Consider the following 21,515-nt stretch of genomic DNA (forward strand, 5'->3'; position numbering starts at 1 on the left):
GGTGCATTAGCTATGCGTGCTTTTTTTCTCCCGCACCTTTTAAATACCGCTGGTATTTAGAGTTCACAGAAGGGCTGTGTTAGGCTCCAAAAATGGAGCGTATAGCATATTTACCGCCACTGCAACTCTCGATACCAGCGGTGCTTACGGACGCGGCCAGCTTCAAAAACGTGCTCGTGCACGATTCCCCCATAGAAAACAATGGGGCTGTTTGAGCTGGAAAAAAAACTAACACCTGCAAAAAAGCAGCGTTCAGCTCCTAACGCAGCTACATTGTTTCCTATGGGGAAACACTTCCTACGTCTGCACCTAACAACCTAACATGTACCCCGAGTCTAAACACCCCTAACCTTACACTTATTAACCCCTAATCTGCCGCCCCCGCTATCGCTGACCCCTGCATATTATTATTAACCCCTAATCTGCTGCTCCGTACACCGCCGCCAGCTACGTTATCCCTATGTACCCCTAACATCGCCGACCACTATGTTATATTTATTAACCCCTAATCTGCCGCTTTCGCTATCGCTGACACCTGCATATTATTATTAACCCCTAATCTGCCGCTCCGTACACCGCCCCAACATACATTATAGTTATGTACCCCTAATCTGCTGCCCCTAACACCGCCGACCCCTATATTATATTTATTAACCTTTAATCTGCCCCCCACAACGTCGCCGCCAGCTACCTACAATAATTAACCCCTAATCTGCCGACCGGAGCTCACCGCTACTATAATAAATGTATTAACCCCTAAAGCTAAGTCTAACCCTAACACTAACACCCCCCTAAGTTAAATATAATTTAAATCTAACGAAATAAATTAACTCTTATTATATAAATTATTCCTATTTAAAGCTAAATACTTACCTGTAAAATAGACCCTAATATAGCTACAATATAAATTATAATTATATTGTAGCTATTTTAGGATTAATATTTATTTTACAGGCAACTTTGTATATATTTTAACCAGGTACAATAGCTATTAAATAGTTAATAACTATTTAATAGTTACCTAGTTAAAATAATTACAAAATTACCTGTAAAATAAATCCTAACCTAAGTTAAAATTAAACCTAACACTACACTATCAATAAATTAATTAAATAAAATACCTACAAATAAATACAATTAAACCTAAATCTACACTATCAATAAATTAATTAAATAAAATTCCTACAAATAAATACAATGAAATAAACTAACTAAAGTACAAAAAATAAAAAAGCTAAGTTACAAAAAATAAAAAATATTTACAAACATTAGAAAAATATTACAACAATTTTAAACTAATTACACCTACTCTAAGCCCCCTAATAAAATAACAAAGACCCCCAAAATAAAAAAAATGCCCTACCCTATTCTAAATTTAAAAAGTTCAAAGCACTTTTACCTTACCAGCCCTGAAAAGGGCCCTTTGCGGGGCATGCCCCAAAGAATTCAGCTCTTTTGCCTGTAAAAAAAACACATACAATACCCCCCCCCAACATTACAACCCACCACCCACATACCCCTAATCTAACCCAAACCCCCCTTAAATAAACCTAACACTAAGCCCCTGAAGATCTTCCTACCTTATCTTCACCTCGCCGTGTATCACACCGATCCGTCCTGGCTCCGATGTCTTGATCCAAGCCCAAGCGGGGGGCTGAAGATGTCCATGATCCGGCTGAAGTCTTCATCCAAGCGGGAGCTGAAGAGGTCCATGATCCGGCTGAAGTCTTCTAACAACGGCATCTTCAATCTTCTTTCTTCCGGAGCCATCATCTTCCAGCCGACGCGGATCCAACCTCTTCTACCGACGCCTACTCGCCGAATAACGGTTCATTTAAATGACGTCATCCAAGATGGCGTCCGTCGAATTCCGATTGGCTGATAGGATTCTATCAGCCAATCGGAATTAAGGTAGGAAAATTCTGATTGGCTGATGGAATCAGCCAATCAGAATTAAGTTCAATCCGATTGGCTGATCTGATCAGCCAATCAGATTGAGCTCGCATTCTATTGGCTGTTCCGATCAGCCAATCAGAATTTTCCTACCTTAATTCCGATTGGCTGATAGAATCCTATCAGCCAATCGGAATTCGACGGACGTCATCTTGAATGACGTCATTTAAAGGAACCGTCATTCGGCGTGTAGGCGTCGGTAGAAGAGGTTGGATCCGCGTCGGCTGGAAGATGATGGCTCCGGAAGAAAGAAGATTGAAGATGCCGTTGATAGAAGACTTCAGCCGGATCATGGACCTCTTCAGCTCCCCTTGGATGAAGACTTCAGCCGGATCATGGACATCTTCAGCCCCCCACTTGGGCTTGGATCAAGACATCGGAGCCAGGACGGATCGGTGTGATACCCGGCGAGGTGAAGATAAGGTAGGAAGATCTTCAGGGGCTTAGTGTTAGGTTTATTTAAGGGGGGTTTGGGTTAGATTAGGGGTATGTGGGTGGTGGGTTGTAATGTTGGGGGGGGGTATTGTATGTGTTTTTTTTACAGGCAAAAGAGCTGAATTCTTTGGGGCATGCCCCGCAAAGGGCCCTTTTCAGGGCTGGTAAGGTAAAAGAGCTTTGAACTTTTTTAATTTAGAATAGGGTAGGGCATTTTTTTATTTTGGGGGTCTTTGTTATTTTATTAGGGGGCTTAGAGTAGGTGTAATTAGTTTAAAATTGTTGTAATATTTTTCTAATGTTTGTAAATATTTTTTGTAACTTAGCTTTTTTTATTTTTTGTACTTTAGTTAGTTTATTTCATTGTATTTATTTGTAGGTATTTTATTTAATTTATTTATTGATAGTGTAGTGTTAGGTTTAATTGTAGATAATTGTAGGTATTGTATTTAATTTATTTATTGATAGTATAGTGTTAGGTTTAATTGTAACATAGGTTAGGATTTATTTTACAGGTAATTTTGTAATTATTTCAACTAGGTAACTATTTAATAGTTATTAACTATTTAATAGCTATTGTACCTGGTTAAAATAATTACAAAGTTGCCTGTAAAATAAATATTAATCCTAAAATAGCTACAATATAATTATTATTTATATTGTAGCTATATTAGGGTTTATTTTACAGGTAAGTATTTAGCTTTAAATAGGAATAATTTATTTAATAAGAGTTAATTTATTTCGTTAGATTTAAATTATATTTTACTTAGGGGGGTGTTAGGGTTAGGGTTAGACTTAGCTTTAGGGGTTAATACATTTATTATAGTAGCGGTGAGATCCGGTCGGCAGATTAGGGGTTAATAATTGTAGGTAGGTGGAGGCGACGTTGGGGGCGGCAGATTAGTGGTTAATAAATATAATATAGGGGTCGGCGGTGTTAGGGGCAGCAGATTAGGGGTACATAGGGATAATGTAGCTGGCGGCGGTGTACGGAGCGGCAGATTAGGGGTTAAAAAAAATATGCAGGTGTCAGCGATAGCGGGGGCGGCAGATTAGGGGTTAATAAATATAATATAGGGGTCGGCGATGTTAGGGGCAGCAGATTAGGGGAACATAGGGATAACGTAGCTGGCGGCGGTGTACGGAGCGGCAGATTAGGGGTTAAAAAATTTTAATAGAGTGGCGGCGATGTGGGGGGACCTCGGTTTAGGGGTACATAGGTAGTTTATGGGTGTTAGTGTACTTTAGAGCACAGTAGTTAAGAGCTTTATAAACCGGCGTTAGCCCAGAAAGCTCTTAACTACTGACTTTTTTCTGCGGTTGGAGTTTTGTCGTTAGATTTCTAACGCTCACTTCAGCGGCGACTCTAAATACCAGCGTTAGAAAGATCCCATTGAAAAGATAGGATACGCAAATGACGTAAGGGGATCTGCGGTATGGAAAAGTCGCGGCTGCAAAGTGAGCGTTAGACCCTTTCCTGACTGACTCCAAATACCAGCGGGCGGTAAAAACCAGCGTTAGGACCCTCTAACGCTGGTTTTGACGGCTACCGCCCAACTCTAAATCTAGGCCAGAGCATCTTAATTACAACTGATGAATTAAACTCCCTTTAAAATATCACTAACATTCTGCATCTGATTTTATAAAGGGGGAGACTTTACCATCACTTTATGCAACAGACTAGCAGGAAATAAATTGCACATTCTTAGGTTGTGATGCGCATTGGCTGATAGAAAAATGAAGATTTATCGAGCAACAGATCATCATTTAAAAAAATCAAATAGAATACATTGTACATTGTTTCATGATTAGCAAAAATAAACTAATTTTATTCTCTATTAGAACTAACAGGTCACAGTGATGAAAATCTAGACACAGGAACACAAAGAGAACTTGTACAGAATATTCAGCCATCAGATGTCTCTGCAAGTGAGTGATCTAATTCTGTAGTATAAGATTTGCACTTAAAAAAAAACGCTGATTCTGATATTATTTCACCCTATAAAAATTATGAGCCTCAATACAGCCAGGTTGCAATGATAAAACGTATTTGGTTCACACCCCTACCTTGTCTTTTCTTCTCTCTCACCCTCTACGATATGTGAAAATTACACACACACGCCCTCTATTCTCTTCACTCTCACCCTCTGATTTATGTAAATGATACAATTGTATTCTGAAAAATCCGATTTATTGTGAATTCAGTCATATCAGCTAGATTACAAGTTTTGCGGTACAGCTATACCGCTGAATAATTGGCCATTGTACGTGGAATGGCCGGGAATGCATATTACGAGTCGAGGTGGTATAGCTATACCACAAGCATTTTAGCCTGTTACGCAACATCCATTTCGCACTCCAAAAAATTACGTTTGAGTGTGAGATTTCAATAGCACCGGTATTGCAGGTTGTGCGTTCAGGCTAAAAAGCTTGCTTTTACAGCTTATACCGACACAATCCATTCCACCATCTGAGACCAGTAGTTATGGATTTTGTGTAACAAAACTGTTTCACAAAACTCATAACTAAACTGTTACAAAGTACACTAACACCCAGAAACTACATATTAACCCCTAAACCACCACCCTCCCACATCGCAAACACTATATTAAACTTCTTAACCCCTAATCTGTTTTGAACAGCCAATAGGATTTCAAAAGCTCTCATCCTATTGGCTGATTTGAATTTAAAGAATCAAATCAGCCTATAGGAATGCAAGGTACGCCGTTTTGAAACGACTACCTTGCATTCAACTTCAGTGTACGGCGGTGGCCGTATAAAGAAGACGCTCCGTGCAGGATGTCTACCAGGATAGCTCTGCTCTGCGCTGCCGGGATGAAGATAGAAGACGTCCCTGAGATGGATGAAGGTGTCGCCGTCTGGATGAAGACTTTTTGCCATTTGGCTGAAGATGGATGTCCGGACTTCAGGAATCGTGAGTAGATATGCTGGGGTTAGTGTTAGGTATTTTTTTTATTTTTTGGGTGTTTTTTTTTTCAGATTAGGGCTTTTGGGCAAAGTGTAAAAGAGCTGAATGCCCTTTTAAGGGCAATGCCCATACAAATGCCCCTTTAGTGGCAATGGGTAGCTTAGGTTTCTTTTAGAGGTAGGCTTTTTATTTTGGGGGGTTGGTTGGGTGGTGGGTTTTACTGTTGGGGGGACTTTGTATTTTTTTACAGGTAAAAGAGCTGTTTAACAATGCAGAGTGCAATGCCCTACAAAAGGCCATTTAAAGGGCTATTGGTCGTTTATTGTTGTTTTTATTTTGGGGGGGCTTTTTTATTTTTATAGGGCTATTAGATTAGGTGTAATTGTTTTTATTCTTGATAATTTCGTTCATTATTTTTTGTAATCTTAGTGTTTTTTATTTTTCAAAATTTAGTGTTTATTATTTTTTGTAATTTTAGATTTTTTAAATTTTTTAGTAGTGTTAGGTTTTTTTAAATTTGTAATTTAGATTTTTTAATTGGTAGTTTTTTTTCATTTTGTTAGACTAGTAATGTTAGGTTAATTTATAGTTTAAACTTAGGTTTTAGTTATATTGTAATTTTAATTTAAAGTTAGGGGGGTGTTAGGTTTAGGGGTTAAGAGTTTAACCGGTGGTTTAGGGGTTGATAGGTTTATTTAGGTATCGGGGAGCAGCGGATTGGGGGTTAATAACTTTATTTCGTGGCGGCAATGTCGGGGAACGGTGGATTAGGGGTTTATAGCTTTTATTAGTGGCAGCGATGTCGAGGGGCCCTGGATTGGGGGTGTTTAGACTATAGAGAATCAACGTCCAATGCACCCGGTAGCTGTGAGGAATAAGCATAAAGGAACAAAAATAGGCAGAGGCTCAAACACGGTGCAAAATATCTGTATTGCAAGTCCAAAGACAACGGCATGTAAATGTAACAGACAGGCAATAAGAAAGCAGGTGAAATGCGTTTCATATATGTTGCATTACTTCTTCAGTGACCAACTGTTTAGACTATAGGTTTATGTTAGGGTGTTATGTTTAAATGTAACTTTCTTTTCCCCATAGACATCAATGGTATTGCGTTATGGCGATCTGCATTCCGCACTTCAGGTGTTAGTTTTTTTCTAACACTCTCTCCCCATTGATGTCTATGTGGGAAAGCGTGCATGAGCATGTCAAATCAGCCCTTGGCTTTTGTGCGGTATGGAGCATAACGCACCATACCGCATAGCACAAGGAGGCTTTTAAAGTAACTTGTAATGGCAGCACTATGGAGAGTGAAATAACGCAATTTTTTTGGCGTTATTTTCGCACCTTGTTTAGCGCAAAACTCGTAATCTAGGTGTATATGAATTAATATAGGAATACATTAGCAACTGGTACTTTGCAATATAATGATCCTTTTGAATTGATGACTGTAGGGGAACATTATCTAATCTACAGATTATTATATGTGCATTTTAAGTTCTGAAATCTGTTTTGAGGTGTATATGTTTCATACTTATACTTTCAAATTTTGCTGTATTTTAAATATTTAACGTAACATCTGAATTTTCAAATCTTTTCTAAAAATAAAAAATGTTATGTTATCGATGGATTTCAATATGCTCTGTATTAGGTGTATGGAAATTATAGTACCCATTACTATGTTAAAGATGAATTGCTTTTAGGGTAATATAAAATCCTAAACCATTAAATATTTTCTGCATTAAGGGCAAGATCAGAAATAGAGCACTAATATTTGCGGGCGCGCGATAAATAATCCGACATTACAAATGGTTGGTTATTTCTACCGCAAGCTTGTGGTAGCAATTAGTGCTTATAAAATTAACCAGAGATCAGATCTCTGGTTTATTTTATAAATGTCCACCAAATGCCCCCAAAATACAAAAAAGACATATAAATTTACAATTTGCTGCCGTCGCTACACATCTTACCCCCTTCGCTGCACTAGGTTCTCAAGCTGTATCTCATGCCATGAGCACTGGAGCCTATGGAAGTCGATCTCGTGAACCCCATTGTGCTCAGCTTGTAACACCAGTGTACATTAGTGTGCACTGGTATCACTCAGTGGAGTGCAAATATCGCTTTTGCAAAAACGATATTTAGTGCTCCACTTGTAATCTGGCCCTAAATGTTCTGATATGACATTTATTACTGACGTAGATGTTAAAACCGAAGATCTGAATGTAATGTGTTACCTGGAAGTTCCAAGGCAGGAAATGTGTTACAGCGGCAGTGCAGGTAAGTGCGCTTGCGTGATGTGTCTTCTTTTTATGAAGTATTGTCTGGCTTTTGTAGTTTGTTGTCTGTAAGTACTGTACATTATATCACTAGTCAGGGTGTTACCTCAATCGCACACGGAGTGTCACAGTACAATATAGCCTGGTACTCACCTGCTGTCACATTTCTAGTGTTTGGTTATATCAGCCCTGATCATATAATGACACCAAGCAGGAAGACCCTATACAGCTGCTGTCATTTATATCTGCCAGAGTATAATCATTGTGACATAATCAGTTGCGGATACACTGGTTGCATAAAATTAATCCCACACCTCTGTTATTTTTTAAGATACTCATCTGTATGTTCTGTCTGTATATTGTGAGTTAAAGGATGTGAAAGACCATAAGGGAAGCATGCTCATATTATTTATTTTTAAATAGAACATTTTAAAAGGGACATTGTACTCTGCCAGGAAGCCACAATATTAAACACAGAACCAACCAAACGGATGTAGACAGCACAATACACATCTGCAAAAATGCAATATTAGTGATAATTACCCAGGTGAAAAGGGGCAACAATGATGACCATAGAAATTGTATGCGTTTGCAATAGTGTACACAGTCTACTTGCGTGTTGTAATTAGCTGTTCACATGGACACACACGTGCTGATACAGGGATGCGGCCCATTGGTGGCACATTTATTTTACAATACATTTAATAAGGAAGTCCATGAACCTTTCTGTAATATTGTATGTTGGTATAAAGTAATTAGGATTTGACTCTGTGGGTGTTTGTGTAGGAGCTTGTGTAGTGTTTCTGTGAATGTTTCCAGAGGCTGTTGGAATACTAGTGCTATATTGTCCTCATGTCAGGCATAGGGACTGTTGGCATACTAGTGCTGTAATAATCAGGTATAGGTGCTATTGGAATACTATGCTTTATTGTCCCCTGACATGGGACTGTGGGACTACTAGTGCTGGATTGTCCCCATGTCAGATATAGGGTCTGTTTGAATACTAGTGATTAGGGCGATTAAAAAAAATCCTCAGATGTAGCTGTACTGCATTGCTTTGTATGAGATTTCTTGCAAACCAGCTCCATCTAGTGGTTGTTTTTAGCACACATTTGTGAAATGGCCGGTTTTACTTTCACTTTCTACAAAGAAGTTCTGTTTGTGATACCAGTAGCAGCTGATCAATCTATATCTAAAAGCAAAGCCCACGCAAGAGAGTGAAGAGGAGGTTAAGCCACTTACTTTTATTTCCCCCTATGGTCGTCTGCAGTCTGAAACTTAGGGTATGTAATCATTATGGAACCTCCCACACAACCTCCTGCTCTCTGAGAAAGGCTCAAATACATAGCAGATGCAGTTAACCCCACGGCTGCCAAGAAGGCTAAAACTGCAGTCCCCCTCTGCTAGCTAGCTGCTGGGTTAACAATGTATTTGATATCAGCAAGGCACAGCATTTCTGAAATGAGCAGCCCCCCACCCCTACTGCTATATGCCTGTATTGGATTCCTGGACAGGAGCAGGGCTCTATATCCATCAAGATAAAATGTTTAGAAAAAGAAGGGAAAAAATAATAAAATATATATATTTGTGTGTGTGATTGTTTGTGTGCGTATATATATATATATATGTGTGTGTGTGATTGTTTGTGTGCGTGTATATATATATATATATATATATATATATATATACTGTAAATATATTATGTATGTGTTAAGCTTTATATGATTCTTCTTTTTTTATGAGTTAATATTTTTTTAAAATGTGTACACATACAAAAATAAAAGTACGTTATAGCTTTTCTTTAAGTACCAAGAAGTACCTACAGCTAATTTCATTTAAACTAGTTTTGTTGTTTGTATTTTAATGCTCTCAGCCTGTATTGAACAATGAGAAATATGTACTTTAAGATTCTGTACAGTTTAATGCATTTTTTATTGAGAAATGTATGTTTAACAGTTATTTAAAAAAAAAATCACGATTAAAATCGCAATCGCAATATTTCATGGTCAAAATCACAATATTCATTTTTTTCCCATATCGCACAGCCCTACTAGTGATATAAATCCCCATAAAGTATAGGGGCTGTTTGAATTCTATTGCTGGATTGTCTATATATCAGATGTAGGGACTTTTGGTTTAATAGTCCTGTATTGTTCCCATGTCAGTTATAGAGGCTGTTGAAATACAAGTGCTGTATTGTTCCCATGTCAGGTACAGGGGCTGTTGGAATGCTAGTGCTTTATTGTCCCCATGTCCGGTATAAGGGGTGTTACTGTGATATCAGTGCATTTGCAAAGGATATATGAGGTTTAATAAATAAAAAAAATAAAAAAAAAAGAATGGATTCTATATTGAAAACTCTAAAAACTCCCCCCCAAAAACTGTATAATACACAAAACATGGGGATTCTGATTGGCTATAATGGGTGTGTATTTGCAACTAGTAAAGTCACTAAATCCCATCTAACTTGCTTTACTACATGGCACGTGCTGTACTTACTGATATGCTGTCACTACATGGAATTTATTCCAGATGTCACTGCTAGTGAGCTTATTTTATTTTTATTTCAATTGAAAATGATGCTAAGATTTCATATAACACGGAACAAACAGATGATCAGTGTCTAAGAAATATAACAGAAGCTGCAGAGCAGGAAATATGTGACAATATAAGTACAGTTGAGTGTATGTGTGGGATGTGTCTGAGGGTCACAGGGCACAGGTGAGTGTACATGTGTGACATGTAAGGGACACAGGATACAGGTGAGTGTACGTGTGTTACGTGTCTGAGGGTCACAGGGCACAGGTGAGTGTATATGTGTGATGTGTCTGAGGGATACAGGGCACAGGTGAGTGTACGTGTGTCACGTGTCTGAGGGTCACAGGGCACAGGTGAGTGTATATGTGTGATGTGTCTGAGGGATACAGGGCACAGGTGAGTGTACGTGTGTCACGTGTCTGAGGGTCACAGGGCACAGGTGAGTGTATATGTGTGATGTGTCTGAGGGATACAGGGCACAGGTGAGTGTACGTGTGTCACGTGTCTGAGGGTCACAGGGCACAGGTGAGTGTATATGTGTGATGTGTCTGAGGGATACAGGGCACAGGTGAGTGTACGTGTGTGATGAGTCTGAGGGACACAGGGCACAGGTGAGTGTACATGTGTGATGTGACTGAGGGGTACAGGGTACAGGTGAGTGTACGTGTGTGACGTGTAAGGGACACAGGATACAGGTGAGTGTACGTGTGTCATGTGTCTGAGGAAAACATGGCACAGGTGAGTGTACATGTGTGACTTGTAAGGGACGCAGGATACAGGTGAGTGGACATGTAAGGGACACATGGCACAGGTGTGTTCATATCTGACATGTAAGGGATGCAGGACACAGGTGAGTGTACATGTGTCACGTGTCTGAGGGTCACAGGGCACAGGTGAGTGTACATGTGTCACATGTAAGGGACACATGGCAGAGGTGAGTTCATATCTGACATGTAAGGGATGCAGGACACAGGTGAGTGTACATGTGTCACGTGTCTGAGGGTCACAGGGCACAGGTGAGTGTACATGTGTGACGTGTAAGGGACACAGGATACAGGTGAGCATACGTGTCATGTGTCTGAGGAAAACATGGCACAGGTGAGTGTACGTGTGTGACATGTAAAGGATGCAGGACACAGGTGAGTGTACGTGTGTGACATGTAAGGGACACATGGCACAGGTAAGTTTATATCTGACATGTAAGGGATGCAGGACACAGGTGAGTGTACGTGTGTCACGTATCTGAGGGACACATGGCAAAGGTGAGTATACGTGTGTGACATGTAAGGGATGCAGGACACAGGTGAGTGTACATGTGTGATGTGTCTGAAGGAAACCAGGCACAGGTGAGTGTACTTACCTGTGTTACATGTCTCTGCGAGACAGGGCACAGGTAAGTGTATGTGTGTGATGTGTCTCCCTTTTCTACTACTCACAGCCCAATGAAACACATATATGAAAACTCACCTGTTATTTGTGGTGATTGAGATATAACTTATGTAGGGCTGAATTCTAAATATAATTGAAGCAAAAGACTGAAAAACGCTTCAGCACAAGGGTATGAAATAGCTCAGCAGTTAAAGGGATAGGAAAGTCCAAATTAAACTTGATACAAACAAACTTCAGGGAATTGCTCTGACACTCACAGTGTGGTAGTAGCGGCAAACCACAGTGATCTTCGCCTAAGGAAAACACCCCCTCTTGATGTCACAATAACGTGTACACCACTGTCGGCGTGGTACTGGTGCAATGAATGCAGCGTTCCACCACCGCATCAACAAATCAAAGACAGCCAACGATCGATGCACCCAGACAGCAGGCAGCAGGCAAAAAAGGAAAATTGGCTATCTATTAAACCTGGGTTTTTTAAGTGTGGGAGTAGGAGGTGTAAATCTTGTTCTTATGCTTCTTTTGGTACTAGTTTTGTGTCAACTGCAAATAAGAAAAGTTTTCAGATACAGGAACATATAACTTGCAACTCATGTTATGTAATTCATCTTCTGACCTGTAGGGGGTGCTATAGGCAGTATATAGGCCAAATTACACGGGCCCTAAAGGATCGCTTTTTAGAACATTTACGTTCAATTGAAGACCCGGAGTCCACTACTCCCATTTCCCTGCATTTCAGGAGAGAGCACAGCTCTGATAGTTCCCTGTTGACATTCCAGGGTATCCAGCTGATTCCCAGACATCCCAGAGGGGGTAATAGAGGAGTAATTCTCAGTAAAAGAGACGTTTTCTAGATATTTCAGCTGGATACTAGAATGCCTACCGGCTTGAATTCAGAATGGGATGTTAAACTTTTTGTAGATCAATAATAAATCTCGCTGTCACTTTAAATCTTGGATTTTAGTTTGCACACAATAACACTCAGTAAAATATGATGGTGGGGAAATTGACATATGTACTATGGTTTTTTGTTTCTATTGGAATATTGTTTAATTCACTGTATTAGAAATACATATAAGAATATAATGTTGTTGTATTTACTCTTTATATAAATATACAATATACGAATATTATTGTAATGGTGTGTTTGTAGTGCATTATTACATATCCCTTTAAATCACCCATATTCATCTGCTTAATTACCCATAACACTGTGATTTTACCATTAGTATATGGGAGGAGTTTTAGCCAGTGTATAAAAGTTAGCAGTGTATTATGGGTGATTATATGGTCATTGAGAAAGTTATGTTGTAACATATGAAACGCGTTTGACCTTAGCTGCCTGTCTTTTTCAATATATGCCGTTACTTGTGTCACAGCTGTGATTGTTTTTGCTGTGAAGCAATAAATTCTGCATTTATTAACCTGCCTGTTTGGGGGCTCTTTATTGGCTGCTGTCTGGGTGCATGGATCGTTGGCTGTCTCCAAATTAAACTTGCATGATTCAGATAGAGCATACAATTTTAAGACCCTTTTTAATTCACTTCTATTTTCAAATGTGCTTCGTTCTTTTGGTATCCCTTGTTGAAAAGGAATATGCACATATCCTACACTAGTGGGAACTAGCTGCTGATTAGTGTCTGCACACATTTGTCTGTTGTGATTGGCTAACTAGATGTGTTCATCTAGCTGCCAGTAGTGCAGTGCTGTTCCTTCAGCAAAGGATTAAAAGATAATGAAGCAAATTTGCTAATAGAAGTAAATTGGAAAGTTTGTTTAAATGGTATGTTCTATCCAAATCATGAAATAAAATAATTAAGATAATTGAATGGTCTATAGTGATATTTTAATAAGCAAAGGAGAATGGGTTTTATTTTCAAAATTTCACAAAACCCTATAATACTGTTTACTGTTGTGCTGATGTCATTACATGGAATGTTTCTTACTGATGTGACTGCTACTGATGTAGGCTCAGGCGTATTTACCTTCAATTATAAACATTTTCACATTTTGTTTTCAACTATTTTTTTAAAAAGATACTACAGAAATTGTAAAGAGTGATTTATTTATTTATTTTTTTTCTTCAGGTGAAAATGATGCTAAGATTTCATGTAACACGGAACAAACAGAAGATCAGTGGCAAAGAAATATAACAGAAGCTGCAGAGCAGGAAATATGTGACAATATAAGTACAGGTGAGTGTATATGTGTGACGTGTCTGAGGGATGCAGGGCACAGGTAAGTGTATATGTGTGACACATGAGAGGGATGCAGGGCACAGGTAAGTGTATATGTGTGTGACATGTCTGTGGGAAGGAGAAAATAGGTGAGTGTACATGTTTGACATATCTAAGGAAAGCAGGACACATGTGAGTGTATATGTGTGACACAATAAAGGGATGCAGGGCACAGGTGAGTGTATATGTGTGATACAATAAAGGGATGCAGGGCACAGGTGAGTGTATATGTGTGACACAATAGAGGGATGCAGGGCACAGGTGAGTGTATATGTGTGACACAATAAAGGGATGCAGGGCACTGGTGAGTGTATATGTGTGACACAATAGAGGATGCAGGGCACAGGTGAGTGTATATGTGTGACACAATAGAGGGATGCAGGGCACAGGTAAGTGTATATGTGTGTGACATGTCTGTGGGAAGGAGAAAATAGGTGAGAGTACATGTTTGACATATCTAAGGAAAGCAGGACACATGTGAGTGTATATGTGTGACACAATAAAGGGATGCAGGACACAGGTGAGTGTATATGTGTGATACAATAAAGGGATGCAGGGCACAGGTGAGTGTATATGTGTGACACAATAGAGGGATGCAGGGCACAGGTGAGTGTATATGTGTGACACAATAAAGGGATGCAGGGCACAGGTGAGTGTATATGTGTGACACAATAGAGGATGCAGGGCACAGGTGAGTGTATATGTGTGACACAATAGAGGGATGCAGGGCACAGGTGAGTGTATATGTGTGACACAATAGAGGGATGCAGGGCACAGGTGAGTGTATATGTGTGAGACAATAGAGGGATGCAGGTCACATGTGAGTGTATATGTGTGACACAATAGAGGGATGCAGGGCACATGTGAGTGTATATGTGTGACACAATAGAGGGATGCAGGGCACATGTGAGTGTATATGTGTGACACAATAGAGGGATGCAGGGCACAGGTGAGTGTATATGTGTGACGCATTAGAGGGATGCAGGGCACAGGTGAGTGTATATGTGTGACACAATAGAGGGATGCAGGGCACAGTTGAGTGTATATGTGTGACACATTAGAGGGATGCAGGGCACAGGTGAGTGTATATGTGTGACACATTAGAGGGATGCAGGGCACAGGTGAGTGTATATGTGTGACACAATAGATGGATGCAGGGCACAGGTGAGTGTATATGTGTGACACAATAGAGGGATGCAGGGCACAGGTGAGTGTATATGTGTAGAAAAATAACTGTAATGTGTTTATAACATGGTTGCAATGTTTGAGAAGTGCTAAAAGCTAATGTGGCTCTGTTCTTTCTTTATATTATGTTGTATATGGAATAATTCCCATTGGTTGAAATTAACACTTGATATATGTCTCCTATATTATTAATTAACTATTGTTATATATCATTGATTGCTAAAAGTTAATATATCTGTATACCTGTATACTTTTCTTCTGACATGATTGATTATATACGTATACTAAGACTAAAAAAATAGGAATAGATACATGAATATCATTAGTAAATATTTCCTTATATATTCCTTCTATATATTTATGTCTCTGTTGTTATCAATTTTTAGCATATATAAAGAACGATACTATACAGTTGCATAAAATCTAACACTTTATCATATATAAAGAACGATACTATACAGTTGCATAAAATCTAACACTTTACTAAGTATATATTTGTGTTGGTTACATATAATAACATACAAATTATATAAAATCCATACAATAAAATTGAGTTGTTGCCACAACTCTGCCTTCAATTTGGAGGTCAGTTATGTTGATTTAAAAAATTTGTGTTGATTAAAAGTTTGTTGCTTTTGAAAACGCTATTATCCCATTGATATTTATTGAAAACGCTATTATCCCATCTTTCCATACAATTGTATTGCAGTGGTATTAATCAATTTGTCTTTGGATGTTAATAAATTACTCAGTTGATGTGTTGTTATAAATCCGTAATATTACACACAATTGATTTGACTTTCTTTTATAAGAATTTATGATACCCTCTTACCGGACCTCTGATGGCTTTACCTCCTTTTTTTCAATGCCTCCAATTTGAAGGCAGAGTTGTGGCCACAACTCAATTTTATTGTATGGATTTTATATAATTTGTATGTTATTATATGTAACCAACACAAAAATATACTTACTAAAAATTGATAACAACAGAGACATAAATATATAGAAGGCATATATAAGGAGATATATACTAATGATATTCATGTATCTATTCCTATTTTTTAGTCTTAGTATACGTATATAATCAATCACGTCAGAAGAACAGTATACAGGTATACAGATATATTAACTTTTAGCAATCAATGATATATAACAATAGTTAATTAATAATATAGGAGACATATATTAAGTGTTAATTTCAACCAATGGAAATTATTCCATATACAACATAATATAAGAAAGAACAGAACCACATTAGCTTTTAGCGCTTCTCAATCATTGCACCCATGAGTGTATATGTGTGACAGGTGAGTGTAAGTGTGTGACATGTCTGTGGGAAGGAGGGGATAGGTACATTTATGACATATCTAATGAAAGCAGGGCACATGTGAGTGTACGTGTGTGACATGTCTGAGGAAAGCAGGGCATGTGTGAGTATAGGTGTGTTAAATATTTAAGAGAAGCCGGGCATAGATGACTGTATATGTGTGACACGTGAGAGGGATGCATAGCACAGGTGAGTGTAACTGACAAGTCTGTGGGAAAATGAACATGTGAGTGTTTGTGTGTGACATGTCTTTGGGATGTAGGGCACAGGTGAGTGTACGTGTGTGACATGTCTTTGGAAAGTAGGGCAGGCACATGTGAGTGTACGTGTGTGACATGTCTTTGGAAAGTAGGGCAGGCACATGTGAGTGTACGTGTGTGACATGTCTTTGGAAAGTAGGGCAGGCACATGTGAGTGTACGTGTGTGACATGTCTGAGGAAATCAGGGAAAATGTGAGTGTATGTGTGTGACACTTGAGATGGATGTAGGGCACATGTGTGTGACATGTCTGTTGGAAACAGGGCACAGATAGTGTATGTGTGCAAAATGTGAGGGTTGCATGGCACAGTTGAGTGTATGTGTGAGATGTGCCTGTGGGAAACGTCACAGGTGCGTGTGTGTGGCGGGTCTGTGGGAAACCGGGCACAGGTGTGTGTACATATTAGTGAACATACACATCACACACGCACACAGGGCACAGGTGAGTGTACGTGTGTGATGTGTATGTTCACTAATATAGTTTATTTTACATATTACAGTATATATTACTTTTTATATAAAGTGATAATCTGGGCTTCATTACAAGTAAATAATATATGGCATAAATGCAACATTCTTAAACAATAAAACTGAATGTTTTGCGCACATAAACAATAAGCACTCATGTTTCATATTAAAGCACTTTTAAACTTAACCCTCTTTCCAGTGAGGGAAATGCTCTTAATAATCTTTAAGTAAACTTATTAACTGTGTGGTCTGATGTTATTTTGGAGATTTGTCACAAGTTGATATGCTTTTGGTTTAGCTATATTGGGGTCTTTAAGCCTTTTCAGCTAAATAATCCTCATCATCTATATGGTAAAACAGAATTGCATGAGTAACACATTTGGCTGGGGAGCTGCTGATTATTCCAGAAAGTGTAGTTAACACATGAATTAAATTCTTCTTTCTGTTAAAGCATTTATATATTGCTTAGATATACTACACCACCTGGGGCCATTTTCTTTGTTTTTGTTGTTCTAGAGTCATCTTTCTTTTAACTACAAGCACACAAGCTGTAGTTATAAAGATTAGTTTATCGGCTGAAATAATTGTATTACTAAAAGTTTCTGTGAACACAATTTTAAAAGGACTAGATACATTAGGTAGAAAAACAACATTAATTTCTATTTAGTTTGGTCTTTGACTAAATGTGAATTCTTAGAAATAGTCCCTAATGTACAGTAAACTGCCCTTAACCCTTAGCATAGAAGCTGTGAAAAGGTGTAGTGGTCACAGTGTCTTCTACAAGTGTAGGGGACCGACTAAATCAGAACCGTTTATATGATCTCATTATTAAATAATTATATAATTAATAACAATACTCCCGTTGTGTTTCTTATTGACAGGTGAATTCACAAACTGCAATAATCCAAGTCATGATCAGGGTGCAGATGCTTCTTTACATTTTCTTCAAAATCAAAGAAGCCACTTGGGAAATGTATGTTCTGAATGTGGGAAAAGTTTTCTTAAGAAATCACATCTTCTTAAACATCTTAAAATTCATACAGGAGAAAAGCTATTGTCCTGTTCTATATGTGGGGAATGTTTTAACCATAAAACAAATCTTGATGTTCATCAGAAAATTCATACAGGAGAAAAAGGATTTTTATGTTCTTACTGTGGGAAATATTTTACTCAGAAATCACATCTAACTGTTCATCAGAGAATTCACACAGGAGAGAAAGCATTTTCTTGTTCTGACTGTGGGAAATGTTTTACTCGGAAATCAGATCTTATTAGGCATCAGAAAATTCACAGAGGAGAGAAAGAATTTTCATGTTCCGACTGTGGGAAATGTTTTACTCAGAAATCGTATCTTATTGATCATCAGAAAATTCACACAGGTGAGAAAGCATTTTTTTGTTCTGACTGTGGGAAATATTTTACTTGGAAATCACATCTTATTAGCCATCACAAAACTAATTTTACTCAGATATCAGCGTTTAACCTCCTAAGTTCAGAGGGTGATACGTAGTTGTCAGCCATACAATACCAAGTGCTGATGATGACTGCATGTTACCCCCTGGGGCGTGCAGTTTTGGAGAAGTTTGAGGCCCTTTCTGCACCTCAAGCGTTTATGAGGTGACCCCATGGTGGATTTGAATTAAATCACTAGTCATTAATCGCAAATTAAATAATGTTTTTCATTTTTAGAATAATAACTTTTCAGATTATTTTTCCAGTTATATCAGACCCTTACTGATTTGATTATATATCATTAGATATGCATAGATAGTTCATTGAAATTAAAGGGACAGTCATCACCAGAATTTTTGTTGTTTTAAAAGATAGACAATCCCTTAATTACCCATTCCCCAGTTTTGCATAACTAACACAGTTTGATACTTTTGCTTCAGCAGAGGCTTCTTTTGGGAGAAAGGTTCTTCAAGCAGTGGTGCCTTCTGTTTAGGTTAACTGTCTTGTCCCTCCCTTATCATTCGTGTCCTCTAGCTTGGGTATTGGTTCCCAACAGTAATTAAGATGATCCGTGGACTCACCGTGTCATTAGAAAGAAAACATAATTTATTCTTACCTGATAAATGTATTAATTTCTTGACACGGTGAGTCCACAGCCCACCCTGTTTTTCAGACAGTTTGCTCTTCTATAAACTTCAGGCACCTCTGAACCTTAGATTAATTCCTTTTCTCCTTTCCCTTTGGTCAAATGACTGGGGATACAGCTACAGTCTACAGAGAAGGGGCATTTTAAAGATGGATTTGTTTACCAAGCCCACAGATAGGAATAGTATTCTACATTTTGATAGTTTTCATCCTAAATGTATAATTAGTTCCCTTCCACTCAGTCAATTTGTAAGGGTTAGTAGAATAGTGACCAAACAGAACAGACTACAGAATAGACTTAACGGTATTGATGAGGCCTAATTTCAGGACCCTTTAAACACCTGTAGCTTTCCACTTCTCCTTTGGACTCTGATATTGCACTGCAAATTAAATGACAAGCGCTTGGAGAACCATCTTACAGAACACACATAGAGATATGGTTTGCAAAACAGCTCTGATTTATTACGTCAGGATGACCAGTTTATATACTCTTCAAACATACTTTGGAAAACATAATCATTAGCTAATTTCTAAGACACAAAAGTACAGATGTGTGCTGTAAGTCATATTTTATCCTTGTCTGATATTCTTATGTCAATAGGTAAATTTATGACTGACCTGACAAGGGAACAATGTAAAAATCTCAAAATACACTAATTAGATGTATAGCTACATTTGACCTATAGAAATCGCTTACATATCAGTATTTCTGCATGTAGCTCAAGAGTTCAAAAGTATATTAACAAGAAAACTGTGTGAAAGGTTATAATGTTTCTTGTTACATTTTGATATAATAAAGATACAATAAAAGATACCGAAGATACATTTTTATTGGCCGCTGTCTGGGTGCATGGATCATTGGCTGTCTCCAAATTAAACTTGCATGATTCAGATAGAGCATACCATTTTAAGACCCTTTTTAATTCACTTCTATTTTCAAATGTGCTTCGTTCTTTTGGTATCCCTTGTTGAAAAGGAATATGCACATATCCTACACTAGTGGGAGCTAGCTGCTGATTGGTGTCTGCACACATTTGTCTGTTGTGATTGGCTAACTAGATGTGTTCATCTAGCTGCCAGTAGTGCAGTGCTGTTCCTTCAGCAAAGGATTAAAAGATAATGAAGCAAATTTGCTAATAGAAGTAAATTGGAAAGTTTGTTTAAATGGTATGTTCTATCCAAATCATGAAATAAAATAATTAAGATAATTGAATGGTCTATAGTGATATTTTAATAAGCAATGGAGAATGGGTTTTATTTTCAAAATTTCACAAAACCCTATAATACTGTTTACTGTTGTGTTGATGTCATTACATGGAATGTTTCTTACTGATGTGACTGCTACTGATGTAGGCTCAGGCGTATTTACCTTCAATTATAAACATTTTCACATTTTGTTTTCAACTATTTTTTAAAAAGAAACTACAGAAATTGTAAAGAGTGATTTATTTATTCTTTTTTTTTCTTCAGGTGAAAATGATGCTAAGATTTCATGTAACACGGAACAAACAGAAGATCAGTGGCAAAGAAATATAACAGAAGCTGCAGAGCAGGAAATATGTGACAATATAAGTACAGGTGAGTGTATATGTGTGACACATGAGAGGGATGCAGGGCACAGGTAAGTGTATATGTGTGTGACATGTCTGTGGGAAGGAGAAAATAGGTGAGTGTACATGTTTGACATATCTAAGGAAAGCAGGACACATGTGAGTGTATATGTGTGACACAATAAAGGGATGCAGGGCACATGTTAGTGTATATGTGTGACACAATAAAGGGATGCAGGGCACAGGTTAGTGTATATGTGTGACACAATAAAGGGATGCAGGGCACAGGTGAGTGTATATGTGTGATACAATAAAGGGATGCAGGGCACAGGTGAGTGTATATGTGTGACACAATAGAGGGATGCAGGGCACAGGTGAGTGTATATGTGTGACACAATAAAGGGATGCAGGGCACAGGTGAGTGTATATGTGTGACACAATAGAGGATGCAGGGCACAGGTGAGTGTATATGTGTGACACAATAGAGGGATGCAGGGCACATGTGAGTGTATATGTGTGACACAATAGAGGGATGCAGGGCACAGGTGAGTGTATATGTGTGACACAATAGAGGATGCAGGGCACAGGTGAGTGTATATGTGTGACACAATAGAGGGATGCAGGGCACAGGTGAGTGTATATGTGTGACACAATAGAGGGATGCAGGGCACAGGTGAGTGTATATGTGTGAGACAATAGAGGGATGCAGGGCACATGTGAGTGTATATGTGTGACACAATAGAGGGAAGCAGGGCACATGTGAGTGTATATGTGTGAGACAATAGAGGGATGCAGGGCACAGGTGAGTGTATATGTGTGACACAATAGAGGGATGCAGGGCACAGGTGAGTGTATATGTGTGACGCATTAGAGGG

At 38.4% G+C, this 21,515-nt stretch overlaps 2 protein-coding genes across 2 annotated transcripts in view; one reads left to right on the forward strand and one right to left on the reverse strand.

The window, feature by feature from the left end:
- Positions 1–21,515, forward strand: part of LOC128657290 (zinc finger protein 585A-like) — a 267,903-nt gene that overhangs the window by 16,240 nt on the left and 230,148 nt on the right. The window contains exons 5-8 of the mRNA XM_053711576.1: positions 4,231–4,317; positions 13,605–13,712; positions 17,875–18,372; positions 20,561–20,668. Coding sequence (XP_053567551.1) covers positions 4,231–4,317; positions 13,605–13,712; positions 17,875–18,372; positions 20,561–20,668 — 801 coding nt within the window. The remainder of the gene's footprint in view (positions 1–4,230; positions 4,318–13,604; positions 13,713–17,874; positions 18,373–20,560; positions 20,669–21,515) is intronic.
- LOC128657292 (gastrula zinc finger protein XlCGF26.1-like) overlaps positions 1–21,515 on the reverse strand; it is a 486,783-nt gene that overhangs the window by 11,129 nt on the left and 454,139 nt on the right. The window lies entirely within an intron of this gene.

This window comes from Bombina bombina, chromosome 4 (genome assembly GCF_027579735.1).
Source record: "Bombina bombina isolate aBomBom1 chromosome 4, aBomBom1.pri, whole genome shotgun sequence".
NCBI classification, from domain to species: domain Eukaryota; kingdom Metazoa; phylum Chordata; class Amphibia; order Anura; family Bombinatoridae; genus Bombina; species Bombina bombina.